The sequence below is a fragment of the Ictidomys tridecemlineatus genome, chromosome 4 (genome assembly GCF_052094955.1).
Source record: "Ictidomys tridecemlineatus isolate mIctTri1 chromosome 4, mIctTri1.hap1, whole genome shotgun sequence".
In the NCBI taxonomy this organism is placed as follows: Eukaryota; Metazoa; Chordata; class Mammalia; order Rodentia; family Sciuridae; genus Ictidomys; species Ictidomys tridecemlineatus.
In genome coordinates this window covers 204,592,014-204,619,299 of record NC_135480.1, presented here as the reverse complement: position 1 = coordinate 204,619,299, position 27,286 = coordinate 204,592,014, and the positions used below count along the sequence as shown (strand labels likewise).

Here is a 27,286-nt window from a genome sequence, read left to right as displayed (position 1 = left end):
AGTCTGAGGCAGGAAGATCGTCAGTTCAAAGCCAGGCTCAGCAACTTATCAAATCCCTAAGCAACTTAGCAGGACTCTCAAAATAAAGGCTAAGGCATTGTAACTCAGTGGTAGAGCCCTCCTGGGCTCAACTCTCAGTACCAAAAACAGAAAAGTCAAACTAACTGATGCCTAACATGCACATTGAACTCATCAGCTTGATTCTCTCCCTGTTCTGGTGTCCTGTGTATAAGCATGGGATGGCAGGGGAACCCTCACCCAGGCCAACACGGTACTCACAATTGTATCCTTGTCCATGACTCCTTCAGGGTCATGCACGGAGAGGCTACTGACGTTGACCACCATGTACCCATCCTTGAAGAACCCAAAGGTGTTCAGGTGAACTTTATGTCTCACATCATCCTAAAGAGATTTGTGGGGATGGAATTACTAATATGGAAACGATGATTTAATCTATTCATTTGCTTGAAAACCTATGGCATCTAGTTTTCTACTAGGCAGCCATGCTCCCACCATATGCTCACTGACACACATATGCTGAGGTAAGTTATCTGTCTTCAAAAGCTGAAGATGACTCCTGAGAACTTTAGAAGGTGCGGAGTTTTGCAGAGGGATGCACACAGCGGCTCCAGTTCACCCCAGTGCACTTGTTTTGGTTCTGGGACAGATTCTGTGGTCAGGGGGAACAAGAAGCCCAAGGCAGGAAGAACCACATTTTAGGCATGCTCCAAATCCTCAATAGTACAAAGCCTGGCATCCAGTGGGCACTCAAAATGTGCCAGGGAGAGGGAGGACAGGAATGGCAAAGGCTACTCCAAGAATATGCTCGTTTACCTACATCTCCGCCATCTCGCTCCTCCCACTGCAGGATGGAGATTGGCAGCTACGTGTTAATTTTCTAACCAAATCTAAATCATTTTTTTTAAGTGCATTTGTAACTAAAAGTGATACCGAATCTGATGAGTTTTTTGGGAACAAAGCCTTCTGCAAAAGGAATCCCAGGTACAAGTCAAGTGGTCACAGCAATCTCTGGGTTCAGGGAAAACCCTAAGCTCTGCTGAAATGGCACCACAAAGTAGGTGTCTGTCTCTGCCTGACTCTGCCTCACTGTTATGACTGCAGCCTCAACCAAACCAGTACACCCCAAAGACGGCAGACAACGGTATTAAAAATACTCCTACAGCTGGGCTCCACCAAGACACTTTGTTTTGTAAAATCACTGAGGATCATTTGCCCGGGGTGCAACACCCTCAGTACATCTTCAGCTTGTCTACATAAGTAGTCATTACTCATTTCCAGACTGGGCATCTCCTAGGTGGCACAGGCAGTCCCACTCAAACACCAGAGGCCTGTGAAGAAAGGCCATGGGCTAGCTCTTCAGCAGAAACCAACTGCACCCCCCACCGTCCCCAGAGTACCCCCCCACACACTTCACTGCCCTGAGAAGGCTAAATTCCCGAGCCCAGTAGTCATGCTTTTGAGAGTCTTGGCTTCTGGGTTAAGGAGCAGAGGGACATAGGTTCTGTTTCCCTCCCTGTTCAGGTCTAAGGCTTCGGCCCATTTGCTCTCAGCCAGTTTCAGAATTCAAGGCTCTGGGGTCCAGGTTTCTGCAATGTGTGCTGCAGCCCCAGCTTCCCTGTCTTAACCTGCTGGGTTCAAAGGCCCCTGAATTCCCCTTATTTTCTCAGGAGCTCAGCTTTGCATTTAAAGTATGTTTGCGGGACTTTGACTTCCCAGTGGGATGGAGTAGCTAGAAAACCTGTACTCTCACCAAGAATGAGAAAAGCCAGGCAAGATGACACAAGTCAGCAATTCAGAACTGCTAAATGGAAGAAACCAGAAAAGCTATCTCATGGCCTTTCTCAGGATTTTGAGAGAATTAAGCCCTACAAAAAATAATCGGAGTGACTATTTTCTCAACTTTTCCAAGGACAGTACAGGTCTACTACCATCCTATAAGCACAGGAAAGAAATTAATTCAACTTAATATGTGGACCGCCTGAGTACATCAGGGTCTGATTCTGTGGCAGAATCCCCAGCGGAGCTGAGCTGCAGAGACGAGGAGAAGCAAGGGATGGACTGTAGGCATGACACTGGGTGGACAAGCCTCGTCCACAGGACAACTGCAAATGCAGGCTTGGGAGGTGTGACAGGGTCACTCCCCAGAGAATAGAACTTTCCAGCCACTGGGGGAGGCAGGTTTAAGGAGCTTCTGGAGGTCCCTGGTAACTGTTCCCTGCAGGCTGAGCAGGGTGTGTTTACACGATGAAAATGCACTGTGCTGCCCACTTAAAATGAGTAATTTATAGCATGTACACTATGCTCAAATTTAAATTCTAGAACCATGCTTTCTAACTTATCCAGCATACAGATGCTCTGCAGTAGAACAGAGCCTGGTAAGGACTTTTACACCCATTTGAGTCTCCAGAATGCATGCTTTCTAGTTGTTTTTGAGAAAATATTTCAGCAGTTACAGCAAGTTTTTGTCCACATAAATAGTACATTCATTTCTTCTTGTTTCTTATTTTTATTTTATCATTTGAGGACACAATGCCGTTAAAAAACACATTTTTTGATTCATATTTCACACAATCATCATGGCATCACTACTCCTAGTTTCTGCACTTTCCCAGAACTGGATTACGGCCAAGGACTTGACCTATATTTTGGCCCTCACTCAGCCCACAGGACTAACAATACCCTGTGATCTGGATAACACTCACTTGGAGGAGAAACGACACCCAAGACAATGCAAATTATGGAAGACGTAAGGTGAAGATTTCAACACAGGTATGATATGCAAGTTATTTTCAAACTACTTCCAACATGGGAAAGACATTGAGACAGTATCATTAAATGCAAAGAACAGAACCCAGACGTAGTCACAGCTACTCAGGAGGCTATTCAAGGCCAGCCTGGGCAACTTAGTAAAACTCCATCCCAAAATGATAAAATAAAAGGAGTGGGAATACAGCTCCATATAGAGCACCCTGGGTTCAATCCCCACTACAAAAAAAAAAAAAAAATCTAAACTATAAACAAAAAGATAAGCATTTATTTATTTATAAAAAACGTGAAAGAAATTCACTACTGAACTATGAAATGGTTGGGGCCAGTGGAATCATGGGTAATAATTTTTCTTTATACTTTTCTATATTTTCAAAATCTCTAACAATGTTGATGTGAATTATAATTGGAAAAACATCAAATGCTATTTTTATTTATCTATTTTTAAAAATATTTTTAGTTGTAGTTGGACACAATACCTTTATTTTATTTATTTATTTTTATGTGGTGCTGAGGATCGAACCCAGCACCTAGGGGCGCTCTACCACTGAGCCACAACCCCAGCCCTCAAATGCTATTTTTACAGAAAGTATTATCATTACTAGTAATATCTGCATGATATTACTGTATATGTATACATGATATTACATGTATAATCTAACATCTCCATGTTAAGTCATCATGCCATCACATCCAATAAAGTAGAAATGGAAGGGACCTTGTAAACTGTGCCTCACCAGACAACCCAAATACCAAGAAGCCTCGAGACAGAAGTGATCAGGAAAGGTACACATTCCATCACTCATTCAGGCAGGGTGTGGATCAAGGTAGGGTACCTGCCTGGCATGCTCCAGGCCCTGGGTGTCATCCCCAGCAACACAGAAATAACAGAAAACATCCCTTCAACCAATTATATTTATTCAATTCAATGTAAATAAACAAAGACTTATAGAATACCACAAGGGCAGAGGACCAAGAGGTGAAAAATACTCGGTCCCTAGAAATCTAGAAATCTCCAACAGCCACCAGGAACAGGGAAATCTTTCCTTTCCCTATAGGGAAGCCAGCAGCTGGGCACTCTGGAACCAGTGCATGGTCACTCGGGCAGCATCAGGGGAGGCAGGATCCTCCGCACTCCCACCTCTCCTTCCAAATGCTCTCCTAGAGCGCTGGGGTAGAGCTCGGTGGCACAGCACTTGCCTAGCATGTGCCAGGTCCTGGGTCAAGCCAGAAATACAGCAAAACACAGACATCAGATACCCTCCTGCAAGTGGCAGCAGTGTCAGTTCCCTGATGGCATGAACCAAAGCAAGAGAAAGCACAAACAAGGACTTGTCAAAGTGCCATGGGACTACTGAGTCACATCTCAACATCCACCTGTCACTTCCATTAGCACTGAGGCACTAGGCAGTCTGTGCTTCCCCAAGATCAGGACTGCCAGCACCTCACCCTGCACCTGGGACTGCGCTCACAAGCCCTGCCCATCACATACACTCCTCCTAAACTCTGCAGGGCAGCTTCTTATGCTCATTTTACAGATGAGGAAACAGAGGCTCAGAGAAGTAAAACCTGCTTAAAATCACAAGGCTACTAGGTGGCAAAAGCAGTATTCTAGTTCAATTTAAACTCAAAACTTGTGATTTTAACCACAACATACTTTTTCTAACCAAATAAACAGTATATCTTTTGTTTTGCTTTGAACTTTTTTCATTATACAGAAGTTGAAACACCAACTCACAGTCAATTCTGTTCCTCACACTCTTCCTCACCCACAAATGCTTAACTACTGAGATGCAAACCTCATATACCCTATCACCTCATCTATCAATATTTCTGTGTGTATCTGTGATAAGGGCTTTAAAAATAACAGTATCATAAACTATCTGTTGTTGTTAAGTCCCCCTCTGAGCCACATGCCTAGCAGCCCTTTTTATATTTTATTCAGAGACAGAGTCATTGCCGAGATGCTCAGGGCCTTGTTAATTTGTTGAAGCTGGCTTTGAACTCACGATCCTCCTGCTTCAGCCTCCTGAGTCGCTGGGATCACAGGCGTATGCCACCATACTCGGCTCATAAACTATTCTTTTTTTTTTTTTTTTTAAAGAGAGAGTGAGAGAGAGAGGGGGACACAGAGAGAGAGAATTTTAACATTTTTCTTTATTTTTTCTTAGTTCTCGGCAGACACATCTTCGTTTGTATGTGGTGCTGAGGATCGAACCCGGGCCGCACACACGCTAGGCGAGCGCGCTACCGCTTGAGCCACATCCCCAGCCCTTCATAAACTATTCTTAATTATAGCAAGCTGCTTATCAAATTATTAAAGCTGCTCATCCATGAGAAGTCAAGATTGCAAAAAGAACATAAAATGTAGTACTGGGATGTGGCTCAAAGGCAGGTTGCTTGCCTAGCATGTGTCAGCCGGGTTCCATCCCTAGTACCAAATAAATAGTGCAGATTTAGGCCTTCATTATGCATGCAATTTTTCCTCTCTTCTTCTTTCTGTATTTTTTTTAAATTTTCAAAAATTTTTTTAGTTGTAAATAGACACAATACCTTTATTTTTATTTTATTTTTTTAAATTTTTATGTGGTGCCAGGGATTGAACCCAGTGCCTCATGCATGCTAGACAAGCACTCTACCACTGAGCCACAACCTTTTTTTGTATTGGGGATTGAGCCCAGAGGTGCTTTGCCATGGTGTATGCCACTGTGTCTAGCTTCCTGTGTGTGTGTGTGTGTGTGTTTTTTTTTTTGCATGCAACTTTATTACTGCCACCACAAATGATTTGTTAGGATTTCAGAATATATATACAGTGTGAAATATATTCTTTCTTTTTTCAGTAGTGGGAATTAAACTCAGGGCTGGGGATGTAGCAAAGTGGTAAGGTGCCTGCTTAGCATGCACAAGGCTCTGGGTTCAATCCCTGGTGCTGCCCACCCCCCACCCCCACCCCACCCCCCACCCCCACCCCACCCCCCCACCCACCCCCCCCACCCCCCCACCCCCAACCCCCCCACCCCCCCCACCCCCGACAAAAAAAAAAAAAGTAATCCAACACTCAGGCTGGCCTTGAATTTGTGATGCTCCCGCCTCAGCCTCCTGAGTACCTGTGTTTATAGGCCTGGGTCACAGCACCCATATCTAAGGACTGTTTTATTCCACCCAGAAATACCAATGCTAATGGATAAAGATACATGTTAAAGGATATTCACAGCAGCTGTTTATAATAGCTAAACCAAGCAATAAGCATGGGGTATAAACTTCCATCCACAACCCAATCATCAGTCCCCCTTACAATGGAGGGTTACTGTAGTGGTTAAAAAGAAGGAAGCAGGCCCACATGTACTAACATTTCTTAAACATACAAAGGATAATAAATGAAAAATACAGTAACTAATCCAACAAGCATTTGCTGAGCACCTACAGGCACAGCTCTGATTTTAAGAGTGGGGGCAGTAAAAAAATGAACAAAAATCACTGTGTGGCTGAGCCTAAACCCCAGGGACAGGCAGGTAATGAAGGAGCAGGGAAGAGGCGTGGCGCATAAGGCAGTGACTAGTGCTGCAGAGAAATAAAGCAGTGAAGGGGCCTAGGACACTGCCACTCAACTAGGGCAGTCCCAGGAAGCTTCACTGAGATGTGTCTCTGGGCAGAGACTGAGAGCAGCATGGGACTCAGGCGGCACCAAAAAGTATCACCCTGAAGTGGAACCTGGCCTGCAGGTTAGGGACTGCAACAGGCCAGTAGGGCCATGCTTTGGCTTAGGAATCACTGAAGAGCTCCTCATATAACTTACTTACTTATTTTATAAAGGATGATTATGCCAAAAAGGAAAAAAGAAAGGCTTACATGTGAGGGATGTGTATATAAAGATCATTAAGGATTTACGGGAAAGTCTACAAAGACACAGCAAGTGCGAATGGTGGTGAGGCTGAAGAGCGCAGCTGAGGGCCTGCGTGTGCGTGTTTTTCTTTTCTTTTTCTCTCTGGTGCTGGGGATGGAACCCAGGGCCCTGCACATGCCAGGCAAGTGTTCTACCACTGAGCTGCACCCTTGGTCCTTTTTTCCCTTATTTTGAGATAAGGTCTCACTAAGATGCCCAGGCTGGCCTTGAATTTGTAAGGCTGAGGCTCCTGTCTCAGCCTCCTGAGTACCTGGGTAATGGGCATGGGTCACAACACACAGATGGAAGAACTGTTAAGAATCCCCAGCAGGGGTTGGGGATGTGGCTCAAGCGGTAGCGCGCTCGCCTGGCATGCGTGCGGCCCGGGTTCGATCCTCAGCACCACATACAAACAAAGATGTTGTGTCCACCAAATACTAAAAAATAAATATTAAAAATATTAAAAAAAAAAGAATCCCCAGCAATCAAATATTTGATTACACTAATATTCTCAGGAAACAAACTGGCATACATGTCACCCAATAGCAGTCACTGAAAAAAGTATGTTCCATGTTTATATACCTGCCAAAGAACAGATGCTTAATAGAGATTTGTACTTAAGAGTCTGAAATATCTGTAGAAAAGATCATTTGAAGACATACTGTGGTCAGGAGTCTAACTCAAGTATGACCAAGTATTGGTATTAATCTTCAAAGTGCTATAGATTACCACACATTGGTGCATAAAGGTAGGTAGAAAAAATGAAAAGGACCCATATATTTACATTATCCAAGATCAAACAAAATGGAAATCTGTTGCCCAGCAATTAATTAGAAGGTAGAATGCTGAAGCCTGACCACAGAGCCTCATGCTGTTGGTCTCCTGTAAGGAAAGGAATAATCAGTTGTTAATAGGTGATTATACAGGGACCTTCACATCCTGCAAAATATGCCTTAGATAATCATATCCTCCAACTTAACCCTTCCCCAGGAATGTGAATAGTGGGTGGGGAGAGAAAAATACATATCATGCTCTTGTTCCCCTCCCAACCCTTAAGTCACATTAATGCCTCATCTTCCATTTCAGTGTGTTGGGTGGTGGCACCAACATCTACCAATATAATCTCTCCCACAGCGTGCTACCTGAGTCACAACTCCACGTCCAATTTTAAAATTTTTTTGAGATGGAGTCTTGACAAATTGCCCAGGCTGGCCTCAAACATACAAAATTTTCTCGTCTCACCCTCCCAAATAGCGGAGATTACAGGCTGAACCATTGCACCTGCAGCAAGATACTCCCTAGCTACTGTCTCATGTACAGTAGCTCTCAAAATCTACACTTACTAGTTATAAAATTATAAAATATTTTGTATTTTTATACTATTTTTATGGGTGCTGAGGGTTGAACCCAGGGCCTTCACAAGCTAAGCAAATGCTCTACCACTGAGCTACATATTCCAGCACCTCCTTTTCCTTTTGTAAGTGAGTTGTGATCATAAGATGATCTCATAATCATTTAATGGATCACAACTCATTTGAAAAATACTAGTAAAGAGCTAAGGACAAGAATTTTTTCTTTTTGCAACGCTGGGCGTCAATCACAGGCCTATGCAGGTCAGACAAGCCTTCTACCACCAGCCCAAATTCATACTTTTTTCCCTTTGAGGCAGGATATCAGTATATTGCCCTGGCTAGCCATGAACCCTTGGATTCAAGTGGTCCTCCTGCCTCAGTCTCCCAAGTAGCTGGGTCTACATATGCCTGCCATCATGCATGGTTATTTGTTAATTTTTGGTACTGAGAACTGAACCCAGAGGTGCTAAACCACTGAGCCACATCCCCAGCCCATTTTATATATTTTATTTAGAAACAGGGTTTGCTGAGTTGCTTAGGGCTTCTCTAAGTTGCTAAGGCTGGTTTTGAACTCACAATCCTCTGCCTTAGCCTCCTGAGCTACTGGGATTGGGCATATGCCACCACGCCTGGCTCTGTTATTTTGTATTTTTAAACACAACATAAAAACTTCATTCAAGCTAGGCACAATGGCATATACCTGTAATCCCAGCAACTCAGGAGACTGAGGCAGGAGGATCACAAGTTCAAGGGCAGCTAAGCAACTTTAAGACCTTGCCTCAAAATAAAAAATAAAAAGGGCTGGAAATACAGCTCATTGGTACAGTACCCCTGGACTCAATCCCCAGTACCAAAAAAAGGTTCACATGATGAACAAAGAGATGTAAGCACTGGGCATCCAGAAGAGCCACGTCGCAAAACGACAATCAGACACTCTCCCAGTGGAAGAACACAACGCAACCGAGGAAGCAGGCGTGCAAAAACATCAAATTTGAACATCCTAGCCTCTGGATTCAGTTACCAACTTACAAAAATACAAAGGAGAGGTGGACGTGTTAAACTATACCACCAGGTACATGCACGTTCCTAGTATACAGGGAGCCATGAGCTCAATCCCTAGCAACACACACACACACACACCAGCAACCACTGTGCTAAACCATACTACAAGAAAACAATCAGCAAAATCTAGTATTGGGGGCCAGAAGAAGTGAAATCTTTTATTTAAAAGTATTAAAAGACAAATTAACCTATCACAATAAATGCTATTTAGATCCTGGTTTAAAAAAAATTAAGCCATTTATGACCAATGGAAATTTGAACCTGATTTGACATTGATGATATTAAGGATTATTTCTTCTTGTTGTTGTATAATAGCTTTGTAGCTGTTTTTAAAAGAGCCCTTATTTTTATAGGTACACCTGAAATATTTACAGATGAAATAATATGATCCCTTTGTCTTGCTCTAAAATAATATGGGAAGACAATGACAAATGCTTCCAACAATGTAGAAAAAGGGGACCCTCATAAATCGCTGGTAGAAGCAAACTGATAGACTAGCTTAATATTTACCAGTGATACCAAGCCCCTGGTGTTTTAACTCTAGAAATGTAGAAACAGTGCTAAACTGGCTAGCAGTGTGTCCTACTACTAGCTTTAGGAAACAGTTTGGCCATTTCTCAAAAAGCATAAATCTATCATATGACCCAACAATTCTACTCCCCACTCCAGGGTATCATCTAAGAGAAATGAAAATATACAGCCCCTGAAGATTTGCATGAGTGTTTGTAGCAGCATTATTCATAACCGCCAAAGAGTGGAAACAACCCAGATGCCATCAATTGGCAAGTGGCTAAGCAACAGGTGATTTACCTGTACAAAGGAATCACATTCAATAAACAGAAACAAATTATGGTACATGGTACACCATGTCTGAACCTCAAACATCTAAGTAAGAAGTCCAGAAGAAAAGACCACTTACTGTGATTCCATTTTTATGAAATACCCAGAAAAGGCAAGTTATGTAGAGAGCTACAAAGAAGATTAGTGGTTGCCTGGAGCTGGCAACGTGAGAATGGGAATCAACTGCTAACCAGCACAAGGGATCGTCTTTTTTTTTTTTTTTTGGTACCAGGTATTGAACTCGACCTATATTTTATTTGGAGACAAGATCTCACTGAGTTGCTTAGTGCCTCAAAGTTGCTTTGAACTTGAAATTCTTCTCAGCCTCCAAAGCCACTGGGATTACAGGTGTGCACCACCGCACCTGGCAGCACCAGGGATCTTCTGGAGAGGTCTGGGGCTGGACAGTGGTTGACAGCTGGACAAGTTGGTAAATTTAATAACAATCACTGAATTATACACTTAAAATAGGTGACTTTTATAGTATCTAAGTTACACCTCAATAAAGTTGATTATTTATTTAACAGAGAGAGCATGAATGCAGTCCCTGAATATGACAAATCATACAATCAAGTTTCCCACACTTGGGGAAATCGCAGGGGTTACAACACCCAGAGTCCAGTGGATGAGCCTCCCCTGAGAGAACCACTTTCATAATCATGGTATCGCCCCTGACACATAAGTATAATAAAGTTGTTTTCAAAAGTAAGAAATACAGAAAAGTCTTAAGAGAAGGAATGTCAGAAGACTGAGAAAACCAGAAGAATGTTGGAAAATAAAGACTGAATTACAAAAGAAAAGATTCCTTTTTAATTATAAACAAAATGGGAACAGGGAAATACACATGGGGTGGGGGGGTGGGCACAACAATGACAATGGTGGCACATGCCTACAATCCTAGCAACTAAGGAGGCTGGGAGAGGAGGATAGCAGTTTGAGGCTAGCGTGGGCAACTTAATGAGACCTGGTCTCACTACAAAAATTAAAAAGGCTTGGAGGTGTAGCTCAGTGGCAGAGCACCCCTGGGCTCTATGCAGTACTGCAAAGGGAAGGAATATCTGCATTAGCCACTGGTTGAAGGTTATTGAGGCTGGGTGACAGGTACATGGAAGCTGATTACACAACTCTGGAGTACTTGAGATTCTCCCTGATAAGAAGGTCTTTTTATTTGTTTGTATGTAAAGATCAGTGCATATTCCTAATATTCAGTAACCTCTTCAGGCTATTCTTGTCAGTCCAGGTCCCAGTGGGATTCCTATTTCAATTTCAAGCAAAACAAGACAATCTAATACTGTTCCAAAAAGTTTTCTTCAGGTGATTTTCATTTCCTTGGACAAGAAATTAGAATGTTTACGAGAAAATTCAAAATTCCAGTACTGATTACAGAATGAGCACAATACTATTTTTGAAACATGTTACAAAGATAAAACCATTAAATAATTTAGCATCACAGGGAGAAATCAATCACCAGAATTAAGCCAATTCAGTTTGCTTCTACCGCTTTACAGGAATACTTTCCTATATCAATGAGGCCAGGCACCTGGTGTTTTAAATCCAGAGATGTAGAAAGAAGAGCACTGGACTGGGAGTTAGAAGGTGAGGTCCCAGTGTGTCCTACTGCTAGTTTTGCCAACTTATAAACTGTATGAACTCAACGACACTACTTCATCTAAGACCAGATATCGTCCTCTAAGAGAGAATTTTAAAGACAGGGTGTTCTGAACCTGGAGTGGGAAACCTGGGACAGGATTATGAAGCCTCAGACAGCCCACCAAAGTTTTGCCCAGATTTCAACGTGCACTTCTCCGCTCTCAGCAGATTCTCAAAGGGAACTAAGATCCACCATCCTTCTGGGATTAAAAACCATTTTATTCATGGCAATTTTTATGGATCTGGCAAGCTTTCAAATCTGAAATCTGGATTCTTTAAACTGCCTGCATTCCCAAAACACAGCGTCACGGTTACAAGACGAACTTTGTGCAACCCACAAACTTCTTAGAAAACTGTACACTGGCTTCGGGTCATAACGATGCTCTTTCCTATTCCCCATGCGTATTAATTAACCTGTGGAACCACCGGGTCGTTACGTGTCCGCCTTGGAGGACTTTCACCGGTGCCTTCCAAGGCCAGAGCCCAGGCCCATGATGAAGCTGGCGGACGGGAGCCGGGAAGAGGCGCCAGGCCCCCTACTTGGAGGACTGCTGGGTAAGTAGTTCCAACGAGGAGTGACATTCCTCCGAAGAAGCTCACTGCGGTCGCTCGGCGCCGTGCGCGCCCCGAACCTAACCGGTACACCGGGGCTGGTTCCGCGCGGCTCGGGCCCGCAGGCACCGGGGCGCGGAGGCGGAGCAGGCGGAGCAGGGACGAGGTAAAGCGGGTGAGGAGAGCGGCCGGCCGGCCGGCTGCGAGGACAGAGCCGGGACCCGGCGGGCGCGGTGGAGCGGCCCGGCCCCACTGACACTGCGAAGCCCGCCGGCCCGCGACGACCCGCAGCCCCCCGCCCTCCCGGGACCGGGCCGGAGCCGGTGCCCCGCGCTCAGAGGCCGCGGGCCCGAGCTGCCCGGCCCTCCCGGCCCGCCCTTACTTTGAGTGCCAGGTGGTGGACGCGGCCCAGGCCGGGCCCGGCCAGCAGCTGCAGCAGCCCCAGGACCGGGAGCAGCCGGAGGCCCGCGGCCAGCCGAAGACGGCGGGAGCCCGAGGGGCCAAGGGGCCGAGGGGCGGCCATGTTGGTTCCAGCATCACCAGCTGTTTCCTCTCCCGCCCACTTCCGGGGTCAAAGGGCGACGGCCACCGGAAGGGCCCGGGGAGGGGGCGCGGCGGCGGGAATCCCACGGGCCCGGGAGTCGTCTCGCCCGAGGGCCGCCCGCCGGGTCACCCAACAGCCTCCCCGGCGCGGACTTTGTGGTCAGCCGGCGGAGGCCAGGCCGCCTGAGACGCCGCGGTTGTTGCCATGGCGACGGCGGCCTCCGGGGCCGACCGCCGCCTCGCGGGGCTCCGGAGCAGCCCGGGCGGGGAGGCGGCGGCTCTGACTGCACCGGCGTCCGGGGTGGGAAGCGTGGGGAAGCCCTGAGTGGCTGGGTCCCTTGGGTGCCCTCCGGGCCCTTCCCACGGAATCTCTGCAGAAGTGGGTGCAGCAGGGGGGCGTGCTGGGACCCCTGCAGCAGCTCACTCCCTGGGACGAGCTGGTGAGACGGGAGGTAGGTGTTTTCCTCGTCCCTCTCCACAGGCGCGCCAACCCGGGCTCTAGAAATGCAGCCTGTGTTCCCGCTGGAGCCAGGGATCACTGGAAGCTCCGAGAACCGGGGCTGGGACCGCGCACTGCAGCCGAACCTGCCGCGGCGTCCGTCGGAGATGAAGGGGTCGAGAAAACGTGGTGTCCACACACAGCGGAGTTGCGTTCAGCCATAAAGAAGAACGAAATTATATAAATTACCGAAAAATGGATGGAAGTAGACACCATTGTGTTTAGCAAAATAAGCCAAACTCAGGAGGTCGAGTCGTTTGTTTTCTCTTATGTAGAACTGCAGAGGAAAGGGGGAAAGAAAGGTCGGGGGCGGGGCAGCGATCTCCAGAAAATTGGAGGGCGATGGGTCAGTAGTGGAAAGGGCCCAGGGTGTGGGAGGAGGGCAGGGAGCGGGGAAGTGCTGGGGAGGGATGTTGGCCAAATTATCTTGCCATATCGTGTGCATGTCGAGTGTGTAACAACAAATACCATCGTTATGTACAATTATAATGCACCAATAAAAAATGTGTGGGGGGGGGGAGAATTGGGGCTGGGAGCATATTTCAGTGGTAGAGCCCTTGCCAAGTGTGCCCCAGGCCCTGAGTTCCATTCCCAGCCCCTACACAAAGAAACGAAAACAAAAAAGAAACCAGCCCTGCCATTTCAACCCACCAGAGGAGTCTCCGTGTTAATATTTTTTTCTTATTCTGTTTGGACACCTTCCTGGTCATTGGAACTTATCAGGACCTCCTTAATGGAAGGGCTGGGCAGTAGACCCCTTCACTCACCTTTCTTTCTTTATCAAGGAGTTATAGAAGAACATGCTTGTTAGCTTTGCCTCCTGAGTAGCCAGGTTTGTTTAGTTTTTAGAGTCTTGTTTTTAGCTTGCCACACAAGTAATATATGCTTTGTGTGTGTGTGTAACCATTTAAGTAGAAGAGGAAAAATAAACCACCAAGAATCCCAATACCAAGTGACTACCAGTGTACTAGTGTTTTTTGTTTGTTTGTTTGTTTGTTTTTTGAGGTACTGGGGCTAGAACCCTGGGTCTCGTGCATGCTAGATAAGCACTCTACCACTACGCTGTACCTTAGCCCTTTAAAGAAAAAGATTTTTTAAAAATCTTTATTTATTTTTTATGTGGTGAGGATCGAACCCAGTGCCTCATGCATGCAAGGCAAGCGCTCTACCACTGAGCTACAACCCCAGCAAAAAGTTTCTTGTGGGACAGGATCTTCCCAAGTTCCCAGCTGGCCTTGCACGTGCCATCCTCCTGCCTCAGGCTCCAGAGTTGCTGTGATCACAGGCATGGGCCATCTCACCCAGCTAGTTTTGTGCCATCTTGGTCCTGAATCTGAATTTTTCCCTTAACTCAAACACCAGTAGGAAGAGTTCTGTCACACTCTTTGCAAAGACAGAAGTGGGAAGCTGAGCTGGAGCCAAGAAGATTGCAGTTTATCCTAAAATGTCTTGGTGGTCACCACAGGAAAGGCAATGATTGCTAGTGGGCAGAGAATTCCCTTTCTTGCTGGGCACAGAGGCTCACTCCTGTAATCCCAATGAGTTGGGAGGCTGAAGCAGGAGGATGGAGAGTTCAAACCCAGCCTCATCAATTTAGGCCCTAAGCAACTCAGCAAGACCCTTTCTCTAATAAAACGTATTTAAAAAAAAAAAAAAAAGAGTTGTGGCTTGGTGGTTAAGTGCCCCTGGGTTAAATCCCTGGTACCAAAAAAAAAAAGTAGTAATAATATAATGTATATATTCCCTTTCTCTCCCAACCTCTGATCTTTGGCCATCTATTTTGAATGTCAGTCATGTGTGAACAGAATGAGAATAAGAAACTAGAATTATTATTTTTATGACTCCACACATTATCTTACTTAGCATCACAAAAACCTTATAGAGGTTTGGTTTGGGTTTGTTTTGATACTGGGGATTAAACCCAGGGACACTTAATCACCCTTTTTAATTTTGAGACAGGGTTTTGCTAAAATGCTTAATTAAGGCCTCACCTAGCTGCTGAGACAAGTTTTGAACTTGTGATCCTGTTGCCTCAGCCTCCAAGTTACTGGGATTACAGGCATGTGCCACCACACTTGGATTAGGTATATATTTTAATTCCCTTGTGTTTTCTGATGGGGCTTGGATGGATTGATTAATCTATTCAGGGACTCTACTCATTTATGAATGACCCAACTGGAACTCTTCCTCCAGGCCCTGTTTACAAAGCCTAGCACATAATCTCTGTCCTGCATTGTTGTAAAGAAAAGTTGTTTGCATACTATAGTAGGCTGGAAGGGTCCTTAGCTAAGGTAGATGAAGATCCATCTACCTTATTTAATAGATGTGAAAACAATTCCAGGGAACTTAAATGACTTGCTCATGATCAGACAACCAGGAGCTAGGGATTTCGTTCAGTGGCAGAGAGCTTGCCTAGCATGCGCATTCCCCTGAGTTCAGTCCTCAGCCCTGGGGGAAAAAAGCAAGGAAGATCAGACAATGAGTTGAGTGATTTTTAAGAAGCTGGAGATGGGCTCAGTGGTACACACTTGTAATTCCATAACTAGGGAGGCTGAGGAAGGAGGATCTTAAGTTTGAGGCCTCAGGAATTTAGTAAGACCCTGCCTCAAAGTAAAAAAGGCTGGGGATGTGGCTCAGTGGTTAAGTGTCTTGGGGTTCAATTTTCAGTAACCCACCCCAAAACAACAAAACCCCCCAACTACCACCTCTACCAACAAGACAAAAAAACAACAAAACAGGACTGGAATCTCAGCTGCTTTAGAATTGGCTCTGGGTTTCTTGCACTTAATCACACATTGCTTTCTCATTCTTAGAATTTTACTTTTTTTTTTTTTTTTAAGAGAGAGAGAGAGAGAGAGAATTTTTAATATTTATTTCTTAGTTCTTGGCGGACACAACATCTTTGTTGGTATGTGGTGCTGAGGATCGAACCCGGGCCCCACGCATGCCAGGCGAGCGCGCTACCGCCTGAGCCACATTCCCAGCCCAGAATTTTACTTTTTAAAAAAGGGAAAGCCCAGAGTCTGACTCTGGTATGTTATGAAATGTAATGCTAAAGAAGCTTTCAAAAAGCATTTTTAAAAGCAGCTGCTGGGAGTGTAGCCCAGTGGTACAGTACATGCTTAGCATGTGACAGGTCTTGGGTTCAAGTCCCAGCACCAAAATATTTAAAAATCAGCAATATGAAAGGACACAATAATGTAAAATAAGTGACATTTCTTTTAGGTAGCAAGAAGACATTAAAGACAGGTGATTCTCACTTCTGTTTGAAACTACCCTTAAAGGCAAAGGTGATTTTTAAGTATAGTTATTTTTCCATATTCTGAGATTTGAGCCTCCTAGGCAGGAGCTCTACCATTGGCCAGAAGCAGTGGCACAGGGCTGTAATCCCAGCATCTTGGGAGGCTGGGACAGGAGGATCAAGAGCTCAATAGCCAACCTCAGCAACTCAGCAGGACCCTCCAAATAAAATATAAAAAATGTCTGGGGATGTGGCTCAGTGGTTAAGTGCCAGTACCGCTGGGTTTAATCTCTGGTACCAAATAAATAAACAAAAACCCTACCACTGAGCCTCACGCTGCCCTATTTTTAAAGTTAGGCACCTCCTGACACAGTGGCACACACTTGTAATACCAGTGACTTTGAGAGACTGGTGTTAAGAGGATGGCAAGTTAAAGGCCTGTGTTGGCAACTAAGTGACACCCTCTCAAAATAAAACAGAGCTGGACATCTAGTTTAAAAGTAGCGCATCCTGGGTTAAATCCCAAGTGCCACAAAATAAATAAATAATCTAATTAGGAGCCATTTTTTAGAATTTCTAGTTTTAAATTTTAATGTAATACTAAAAACAGGAAATGAGCAGGTAGAGTTCTAATTCCTTTCAATAATACAATAGTGATGAAACATTAAAATAGTTTCAAAGTAGAAAATATTATCTTTTAGTCTTTCAGTTTCCAGAAAATGGTTTTACAAGGGCTTAGAATTGGATTATGAATCCATGCTTTTTATTTTATCTTTTTATATTATTATTATTGAGACTGGATCTTGCTAAGTTGCCCAGGATGGCCTTGAATTTCATATCTTCTGAACCACTGTGCCAGGCAATTCCTTACTTCTTTATACTTGGATATATATATATATTTTTTTTTAAATACCAGAGATTGAACCCAGGGGTGCTCAAACACTGAGCCACATCCCCAGCCCTTTTTATTTTTTATTTTGAGACAGGGTCTCAAAAAGTTGCTCAAGTCCTTGCTGAGTTGCTGAGGCTGACTTTGAATTTGCAGTCCTCCTGCCTCAGCTTCCTGAGCTGTTGGGATTATAAACATGTGCCTCCTGGGGACCTCTTTAGGGTCACTCTGGTGGTATCTCCCAGGAGTTTGTGATGAATATCTTCCTTCACATATTTGAGAGCTGTATTGTCCCAATTATTATTTTGGAATCAAGAGGAATAAGAAATAGAAACTTAGTTAATTGTCTTTGGTTACAAAGTCTTTGAAAACTGGTTACAAAGACAATGTGGAACATTTGGGGGGCAGTTACTTTTTAAATTCTGAGAAAACTGCTACTTTGGCAATTATATTTAAGTATGTAACTTAAGAGTTTTAAGAAAATGATTTGCATAATCATATATTGTAACTGGGAACAGACATGTGGAGTAGCAGAACGGGTTATGTCTGATTTTCCCTGGCAACATTTTCAAAGGGACATTAAACTTGAAGGTTCTGAAGCCTACAGGGGCAGGATGGGCTGATCTCCCGAACTTGACTTTGAGCCTTACTCTCTTAGTTCAGTTCTTTTCTTTTTCTGTTTTCTCTAGGTCTGCAGGATCAACTAAAGGTTGTTATTAGTGACAGAAAGTGTAGTTTGAATAGTGTGCTATTGATAGTATTGGGCATCAGTTTGGAGATTTCCAGAAATTTTAAGTAACTCATAGGTTATTATTCCCTGAGTATAATAAGGTAAAATTGCCATTTGTTTTTCTTATCAAAAGAGATGGTATTGCAACTGGGTGGTGGCACACATACCTGTAATCCCAGCGACTGGGGAGGTTGAGACAGGAGGATTGCAAGTTCGGGACCAACCTTAGCAACTTAGTGAGGATCTGGGCAACATAGTGAGACCCTGTCTCAAAATTCAAAATTAAAAAGGACTGGGAATGATAGCTCAGTGATTAAGTGCCCCTGGGTTCAATCCCTGATTTAAAAAATAATAATAATAAGCAAACAAAAATGAGTATTTCAGACCCCAAACCTCTGTAGGATCAACAGGTTAAATTGGGACCTGGCAATATATTTTGAAAACAAATATCATTTTTTTTTCCTTTGACTTGAAACACTGTATCTTGCAGGATTGCAACTAATGTTTTCAAGCATTTCTTGGGCATGGTGGGAGAAGCACTTGAGGGCATCTTTTTGCAGAAAGCAATCCTGGAAAAGCCAGTTCCTGAAGGGCAGGAAGTCAGTTTTCAAGGGCCCCAACATACCTTGAACCCTGTGGGTTGGAGATGAACTTGGAAACCGCTTCTCCTCCACCTGGTGGCACAGCATGCACCTTGCTCAGCCATAGGACAGCTAGTTTTTTTCTGATTTTATGTATATCTTTACAGACCTTCAGGGGGAAGTAAATGATCAGGTATAAAAATTAGTTACAGTTTTTAAGTTGTATGCACCACTAAATTCCTAGTTTTACCCTACTCCAGCTTCTCTGACTCCACTGCTTTCTTGGTTTCTTAGTACAGATGGTCCCAGCATGCTATGGTGGAAATTTTTAGTGTTATGATGGGTTTATTGAAGTGTTAAGTACATTTCTGATTTGCAAGAGTTTTGACTTAAAATGGGCTTATTGGGATGTAACCCTGTCATAAACCGAGGCACATCTGTAGCTTTGAGTCTTAAAGAAATGGGAGATTTTAAGCTAATAATGGATGGGAGATATATATATATATATGGACATAATATCTTTATTTATTTTTTTTTATGTGGTGTTAAGGAGTTGAACCCAGAGCCTCACACATGCGCGGCAGGCGCTCTATCACTGAGCTAGAGCCCCAGCCCCGGAGCTTTTTTTTTTTTTTTTAATGCTGAGAATTTCATTCAGAGCAGTCCTTTATCATGGGCTATTAGTTGCAGGTCATGGGGGTCTTGCTGCAGCAGAAATGTTCAAGAACTGCTTTCCTTGGTATAATAGTAAAAACGAAAGCAGAGGAAAGGGAGTCCTACTCATGTGCTTACCTACTAAGCATTTCACACATGTTTTTTTTTTTTTTTTAAATCTTTACAATAACCTTTGAAGTAAGTAGCATTGTTGCCATTAGAAGAGGCGGAGGTTGAGGGCGGAAGCAGCACAGCTCTCTACAGTTTGCACAGTACCAGGGCACACGCTCGCCCCTAGCTCCTGCATTTCACTCTAACCTATGAGGTCCCCATTTTATGAGTGAGAAAAATCAAAGCTCAGAGAATCTAATTTGCGAAAGGCCTCATATCTAATAAGTAGTAGGACATCAGGGTCCCCTTTTAACAATTATGAAAATCCTGTCTACTCTAAAATCTCATGTCTGTCTGTGTGTGTGTGTGTGTGTATATATATATATATATATATATATATATATTCATCAAAGCCTGGGAATTAGATGGTTATTAATTGCAAGCAGGGGTAGAATTGCAAAAATAAATAAATAAAAAACAAACCCTAATATAATTGCTTGCTTTTTTTTTTTTTTTCCTTGTACTGAGGATTGAACCCAAGGCTGCTTTCCCACTGAGGTACACCTCCAGCCCTTTTTGTTATTTATTTTGAGACAGAGTCTCACTAAGTTGCTCAGGGCCTTACTAAATTGCTAAGACTGGCCCTTAACTTTTAATACTCCTGCCTCAGCCTCCTGGGTCACTGAGATTACAGGCATGTGCCACCACATCTAGTCAATCATTTGCTTCTAACTGCACAGAAATCTATACAGGGTCTCAGTTCTGTTAGTGTTCCTGTTTCCCACACGATGGGATTATTCATTGGCAATATATGAAGTCACCCACTTAGATCCTAACTTTGTAATGACATGTTAGTCAATGTTCCCTAAATATAACTGAGAGGTGAAACAGGTGTTTATAACCCAGACTAACCTCTTTAGTCATTCCAGCATTTATATAGACAGGGTTTTGAATACCCCTGGAGAAAGTTGATTCCTAGGTAGGTAAGGTCACAGTGGTTTCAATAGTGAAAAACCTTGTCTTATGACCACTCCCTCTTACTCTAAGGGAGACAAAATGTGTTTAGTCCTTCCTAAAAAAAAAAAAAAAAAAAATACTGTGCAGTACTTATTCTTTTTTCCCCGCTTACTTATTTCCTTTTATCCTGGACCCTGTTGTTTTCTTCACTTCAAGATTAATGGTGACTTTCCCCTTTATTTTTTGAAAATTCCCTTTCAAACATTTTCTATTTACCACCAAAACTTAATCAACTTAAAGATATTTGCAGAGTGGTATAATTAACTCAGTTCTGCTGTGGCTTTAAATGTGTCTTTACAACTAACAGTTTCCTGCTTACTCATCTTAAAAAGTTTCATCTTCATGTGGTGCATCTTCCTCTCTCCCCCTCCCCCCATAGGCCATCCTTTCCTCCTCCTCTTTCTCTTTAAAGCAGCAGGTTGCTTTACCTTCTGATTAACCTAGTTTTGCAAGTGCTCACTATTTTTGAGAACTATCCAGGAACTCTAGATTAGATCATTGTGTTTGAGCAAGGCTTGGAAGGAAGGGAAATCGTGGTGATTCTGTGGCAGGGTCTTGGTAGATAATCTGCATTTCATTGACCATTTCCAGTTGTTAGCAGACTGAACTGTGCAGGGCTGTTTACATTTCCAGCCCCTCCGCGCACCCAGGCTATTAATCTGTCTTGGCAGGGAAGTGGCTGGCCATTCTGATTGTTAAACTTCTAGCAGTCTCCGGAATAAGGAGTACTGAAACCTGGTAACTGTGAGAGCAAAATATTTAAACAGACAGAAATGGGAGGTGGGAAGGAAGGGAGGTGGGTGCTTGTAACTGGAAAAAGGCAGACCAGAACCTTGACAGTTTAAATGTAACTGTTCAACAAAGGAAGTAGATTTGGAGGTTTATCTGCAAGGGGTTTGCAACTCCACCCGGTCGTGCAGGAGAATGATAAGCAGGTTGAGTGGAGGGTGGGATTGGAAAAATAAATCCTTGTGAAATAGTTTTTAAATAGGGGCCGATTTGGGGCGTCCGTGTTTACTCAGGAAAGGATCCAGTAGTAGAATTAACTGAAAAAGTAAAGTTATGAGGAAGGGGCCTAATGGTTCTGAGGAAATAATTCTGAACTCCAAAAATCCCCCATAGCTTGAAAAGATATTTGTGTGGACCTTGAGAACATATAGAAAGAAAGGGAGCGAGTAACCCAGATAAGGTGCGTTCTCGGTTTACCAACCCTAGGCCAAGTTCCCATCGCCTGGGTCCACACCACACTGATCCATAAGCGCTTGCAGTTGCCAGACGGGCTCTAAGCGTCTACAGATGGAGGCATCGTCCGAGACCACCCAGCTCTTATGTGTGGCCCCTGGATTTGAACCAGGTAAGTTCTCTGTGGTCCCAGCAGCGCTTTTGCTCTGCCCATTTGGGAAGTTGATTTCAAGTCTGAGAGTCTTGGCGAAACAAAAAAAATCACTGTTCTCAGAGATCAGAAATCAGGCTGTAGCCCCTGAGTCCTTCGGAGTTGTTTAGTCGCAATCTGCCTGGACGCCCCTAGCTACAGTGCGGGACATCACGGTCCCAGGCCCCCATCCCACCGCGCAGCTCTGCCAGGCTCCTCGGGCCTCCGCGAAGGCTGCGCGGTGGGAAGAGCGTGCAGAGAAGCAGGTCGGCGCGAACCGCTGCGGGGAAAGTATTGTCCTGCGGCCCCGGCGGTGGAGGAACACCAGCCTCGTCAGAGCCTGGGTAATAACAGGGACCGGCGAGGTTCAAAGGCGAGCGACGGTCCTGAGAGCGCAGAGCGCGGCTGCCCACAAGTAAAGGGGAGACTGACAAAGTCCTCCGGGTTTCAGGGCCGGCGGGCACTGGCGCCTCCCAGCGCGTCCTTCCGGACCCCTGGGCGACGCGCCCCTGCGCAGGGAGCCGGCGAGAGGGTGGGCCGGGCTGGGGGCTAGGCGGCCGCGCGTGCGCGAGCTGTCAGGCCGGCCCCGCCCCCGGCGCGGCCCCGCCCGCCCCTCCCTCCGCGCGTCCCCTCCCTCCGCGTGTCCCCTCCCTCGGCGCGTCCCCTCCCCTCGCTCTCCCGGTGTGGGGCTGGCGGGCGCTGCGGCGGTCGCGGCTGCCGCTTCCTCGGGCCATTTTGCTGTGGCGCGACAGAGAGGAGAAGCTGCCGAGGGGACCCAGGGCTCGGAGCCGCGATCCCGAGCGGGCGGCGGCCGCACGGACTCCCTCTTTCCGCGGTCGCGGGGATCTCGAGGGGCGAGGCGATCGCCGGGAGGGGGACCGGAGAGCCGCGCCCGCAGCGCGGGGCGCCCCTTCCCGCCCCCTGCACCATGAGCTGGGGCACTGAGCTCTGGGTGAGTGAGGGGCTGGGCCGCCGGCGGCCGGGTCGGTGCGCGAGCGGACTGCGTTTCCCCGCGGCCTGGGGGGAGGCGCGGGTCCCGGTGGCCCCGCTGGCCTGGGCCGAGCAGGAGGTGCCGCCAGTCCGCCTTCTGGAGGCGAGGGGAGCTGTGGTCCCCGCCGGTCTGAGCCGCGGACGCGGGTTGGTTCCGATCGGCCCGAGAAGGAGAAGGGGGCCGGGTCCCGCTGCCGCCCGGGAGGAAGGCGCGGGTCCCGGTGCCCTGCGGCCCGGGAGGGGGCGCGGGCCGGCCTCCCTCTCCCCGGCGCCCCGAGGCCGGCGGGCGTGTGGGGAGGAGCCTTCCTCCCCGGGGCGATGCCCGCACCGCCGTGGCCCGGGGCGCGGAGGCCCTGGGCTCTGCTGGGCTGCGTAACGCGTGCCGGCGCCCGCGGCTGGGACCGGGGCTGCCTTCCCCCTGCCGCGGAGCCGGCGCTCCCCCGGGGGCGGGGCGGCCGCGGCGGGCTCCGGGTCCCCGCCTTGGGTTTTGGGGTGTCAAGGACGAGAAGTGAGGTCTTCCCTCTGGAAGCAGGGACTTGGGACCCGCGCCGTTCGGGGCGCACTTGTTCTTTGGGGCAACTCAGATCCTGAATTAGAGGGGGCTGCGGCGTTTGGCCTGGAGGAGGAAAGTAGTAGGAGTTAGAGGTCTTTCGTTATCCATTTCAGGAAAGAGCATTCGCAGGGTAAGCCGGTCTTTATCTGCTGCCCAGAGGAAACAGTTTCAAGTGGGTAAGGTCGGCAGTGAGGGCTGCCTCGGCCGGTGCCCTTAGCCTGGGGTAAACAAGCAACTTGGTGCCTAGAAGCTATCGCCTCACCGAGAGCCACCAGGCGACCCGAGGCAGTTCACAGGCCATACCCGCGGGGAGAGGCTGTTTGGGACCCAGATTGTTTCGCTGCCCTCCCCAGGCTCTTGGGGAGATCGTGGGCCAGAGACGGCAGTGCAGTGGTCAGGGGCAAGAGCCGCGGAAGTCTCGATTGTTGCCCTGAACTGTGCTCAAGAACGCTGTGGCCCAGGATGAACTCCAGGATGAAGCAGAAGTGCCTGCTTCCTACCTTTTGGAATTCCATTTGTGAAGGGTGTGGAGGAGAAAGTGTGGGGTGGTGGTTGCTGTCTGGGATGAGGCCAAGAAATCTCATGTCAAAATAAAACAAGGTTAGAGCAATTACAGAAACAGAGCGCATCCTCCCTGAAAGAAAAAAAAAATTTTGGCTTTAATTGTTTTTACATAACCATTTCTTAGGCTCCAAAGCAGCTACTGTTAGTAATACTAAAATCCTGAGGGCAAAAGCTCCCTTAAATTAAGATAATTCATTTTATAAACATCCTCTGTCTAAAGGGATTCATGACAAAATTTTAGCTGATGTTTACAAATATTCATTTTGAAAATAAATTAATGGTTTAACATATTTGCACCCAATTAGGCAGAGATCCACCCCTTTAGGTCTGTGTTTCTTTCTTCTTCAGTGCCTCTTCTCCTTACTTTGACTTTTTTCCCCCCTTTTGTATTGGGGTTTGAATCCTGGGGTGCTTTACCACTAAGCTATACCTCCAACCCTTTTATTTTTTATTTTAAGACAGAGGCTCACTGAATTACTGAGGTTAGCCTAAAACTTGAGAGCCTCCTGCCTCAGCCTTCACAGTTGCTGGGATTACAGGCAGACGCCTCTGGGCCCTGCTCCCCTTTTATTTTTTTAGGTTATTTGAGGATGGGGGAACATATCAGAAATAATCCTCATCAAGAGGATAGAATTTTTTTTCCCCAATGTTCAATTTTTGGAGGGAAAAGTACAATATGTTTCTGAGTGAAATAGGGACAGACATGGAGGTAAGCATTCCATAGTGAAGTCGGTGAAATGTCACAGCAGGTATCTCAGTCAAGGGGTGGGTAGCTGGGGGAAGAAATGATAAAATAGCTCCCACTGTCTGCATCATTCTGTAGATATTTCATTTGAGAATGGAGGGAAGGGAAGGACAACAAGGACAGGAGAGAATAAATGGGTGGGGGAAGGTTCTGGGCACGAGATTGACGAGGTTCTGTGTGTGTGGTGTATGGCATGTGAATCTCACACTGAGGTACAATTATGATACATCAGGAAAAAGCAAATGGGGGCTCAGTGATGGAGCTCTTGCCTCACACATGTGAGGTACTAGGCTCCATCCTCATTAAAAAATAAATAATTTTAAAAATTAATTTTGTTTAAAGGTATTATAAATAAATAATGAGGTACTGAAATGTATATGAATGATACAAAATCTTGCGTTTGCCTCAGAATTTGCAGTCGTAGTGGGTGGGGGTATTGAAACAAAATTGGTCCTGAAGGTAGTTATTGTAATTGGATGATGGATGCAGAAGAGCTCTTGCTCGTATTCCTTCTACTGTGTATGCTTGAAATTTCTACATGAAAATAATTGAAAAACATTTTAAGGTAGAAATTGTGAAGTATTGGAACATTTTTTCACTTGGTAACTTGATGAGGAAGAGTGAGCCAGTCGGCAGGTCTGTAAGGACAAATACGGGCGGAGGGGTTGTTTTCCAAGGCATTCCTGTGCCTGGGGAGCTCTGCCGTGAGCCGCTTACTGTTTAGTGGAGGTGAGGGAAAGAGCACAGTACTGCAGGACTGGAAAAGGCCACATTTTTAGTTTTAATTTGAAATGCAAAGACACACAGGGCAGCCAGATGCCCATCTTCAGCTGCCTTAACCTATTAGTGGTTGTTGAGATAAACATGAAAGCAGCTGGAGCTGAAGAACAGGCCCCCATTCCTGGTGGTCAGAGGCTTGAGATGTGCGGTGCCTGGGCAGCCCAGAGGAAAGCAGTGATTGAGGGTTTTCCTTAAATGGTGGCTTGGGATCATGCACATGTGTAATGAGATAATGACGGGGCCCTAAAGCCTCACTTGGCAGAGTCATGCTTCTAGATGGAGAGACCGCCTATGGTTTGGGTGGCCCTCAGTTATTTGTAACAGGTGGTTGCAGCTTGCATGGACCTTCACAAATGCAATCAGACTTTGCACACATCGTAGGACTTTAGTGAAGTCCACGTTGGCATTTTAAAACTGCAGGTTTCAGGGCTGGGGAGGTAGCCCGGTGGTAGAGTGCTGGCCTGGTATTTGCAAGGGCCTGGGTTTGATCCCCAGCCCACAGGAATTAAAAAAAAAAAAATTGCATTTCACACTAAAGACTTGCTTTTAAGCCACATCCTGCCTCTAGAGGTAGTTAAACCTTTCTCTTGTTCTTTGAATATTTTATAAAAATTAATCATATTTTAGGAAAGTTTTGAGAAATTGTCATTGTCAGGAAGTCATCGTGCAACGATAAAAATGAACTCAAAACCTGTAATTTGTGATAATTTTATTGGATTAATTTATATTTGAGTTGGGCTTTTGTTTTGTTTTGATGTGGTCCTGGGGACTGGACCTGGGCCCTGCGCATGCTGGACGAGTGCTGCACCATCTAGCTACATCTCCAGCCTCACATTGGGCTTTCAGTTGTTTTTGTTTGTTTGTTTGTTTTGTAGGGGGGTGGCTTTTGGTTTTTTGTATCAGAATGTTATAACAAAGTTAAATGGCTATTTTAAAAAAATTAGATTTGGGGCTGGAGTTGTGGCTCAGTGGTGGAGCAATTGCCTAACATGTGTGAGGCACTAGGTTCAATCCTCAGCACCACATTAAAAAGTAAACTAATAAAATGGAATTTAAAAAAGAAAAGAAAGGAGAAAAAAATTAGTTTGAATGAAATTATCTCTGACTGGGTGCAGTGGTTCACGCCTGTAATCCCAGCGACTTGGAAGACTGAGGCAGGAGGATCAACTTAGTGAGACCCTGTCTCAGAATAAAAAATAATTAAAAAATAAAAGCCGGGTGGCCGGGGATATGTGACTCAGTGTTTACATGCCTCTGGGTTCCATCCCTGATACAAAAGAAAACAAAAACTCATAAACTTTTCATAAATTCACCTTTAATTTTTTTAAAAAATTGATTGAACAGCTACTGTACAAGGCCCCTGTTCAAGTCTGTTGCCACAATATATACATTGAGTGATCTCTACTTATTTCTATGAAAGCAGATAAAGTAGGTTTTACCTCTAGGCTGCAACATCAGAATCAAAATAAACATTTATGGCTCCTTCCTTCCTTCCTTCCTTCCTTCCTTCCTTCCTTCCTTCCTTGTGCTGGGGATTGAACCCAGGGCCTTGTACATGTGAGGCGAGCACTCTACCAACTGAACTCTATCCCCAGCCCTTATGTTTCTTTCTTTTTTTTTTTTTTTTTTTTTACAGTGCTAGGGATTGACCCCAGGCCTCATGCATGCCAGGCAAATGCTGACATTTAAGTTTCTATGTAAGATTAACCAAAAAGGGCCTGGGGATGCAGCTTAGTGGTGTAGTGCTTGTGCAAGGCCCTGGGTTCAACCTCCAGAACTACCAATTTAAAAAAGAAGAAGAAGAAGAAGCCAAAAGGCATTTACTTAACACTTTGTTTAAAAGGTAATGTCAACAGGGTAGACTTGTCTACCACCTTGTTGAAATTGTGAC

General features: G+C 45.5%; 2 protein-coding genes, 1 long non-coding RNA gene and 1 other non-coding gene across 23 annotated transcripts in view; 2 read left to right on the top strand and 2 right to left on the bottom strand.

The window, feature by feature from the left end:
* Gpr107 (G protein-coupled receptor 107) overlaps positions 1–12,689 on the bottom strand; it is a 75,987-nt gene extending 63,298 nt beyond the window's left edge. The window contains exons 1-2 of the mRNA XM_005321081.5: positions 12,509–12,689; positions 280–402 (exon numbers count right to left, since the gene is read on the bottom strand). Of these exons, the coding sequence (XP_005321138.2) occupies positions 280–402; positions 12,509–12,649 (264 nt within the window). The 5' untranslated portion in view covers positions 12,650–12,689. The remainder of the gene's footprint in view (positions 1–279; positions 403–12,508) is intronic.
* Positions 10,448–10,610, bottom strand: LOC120890237 (U1 spliceosomal RNA). The gene has a single exon (XR_005734478.2). It is a non-coding gene; the product is annotated as a U1 spliceosomal RNA (small nuclear RNA).
* On the top strand, positions 11,771–14,124 carry LOC144377394 (uncharacterized). The gene is made up of 2 exons (XR_013438371.1): positions 11,771–12,129; positions 13,151–14,124. It is a non-coding gene; the product is annotated as an uncharacterized LOC144377394 (long non-coding RNA).
* A 7,599-nt stretch (positions 14,125–21,723) lies between these two features.
* The window catches only part of Fnbp1 (formin binding protein 1), a 102,888-nt gene continuing 97,325 nt past the window's right edge, over positions 21,724–27,286 (top strand). For 19 of the 20 annotated variants that reach the window (XM_078048463.1, XM_078048479.1, XM_078048478.1 and 16 more), the window contains exon 1: positions 22,441–22,715. In XM_078048463.1, coding sequence (XP_077904589.1) covers positions 22,692–22,715 — 24 coding nt within the window. In that variant the 5' untranslated portion in view covers positions 22,441–22,691. Of the gene's footprint in view, positions 21,746–22,440; positions 22,716–27,286 lie in introns of those variants that run through there. The other variant, XM_013356675.4, reaches the window with a different exon arrangement.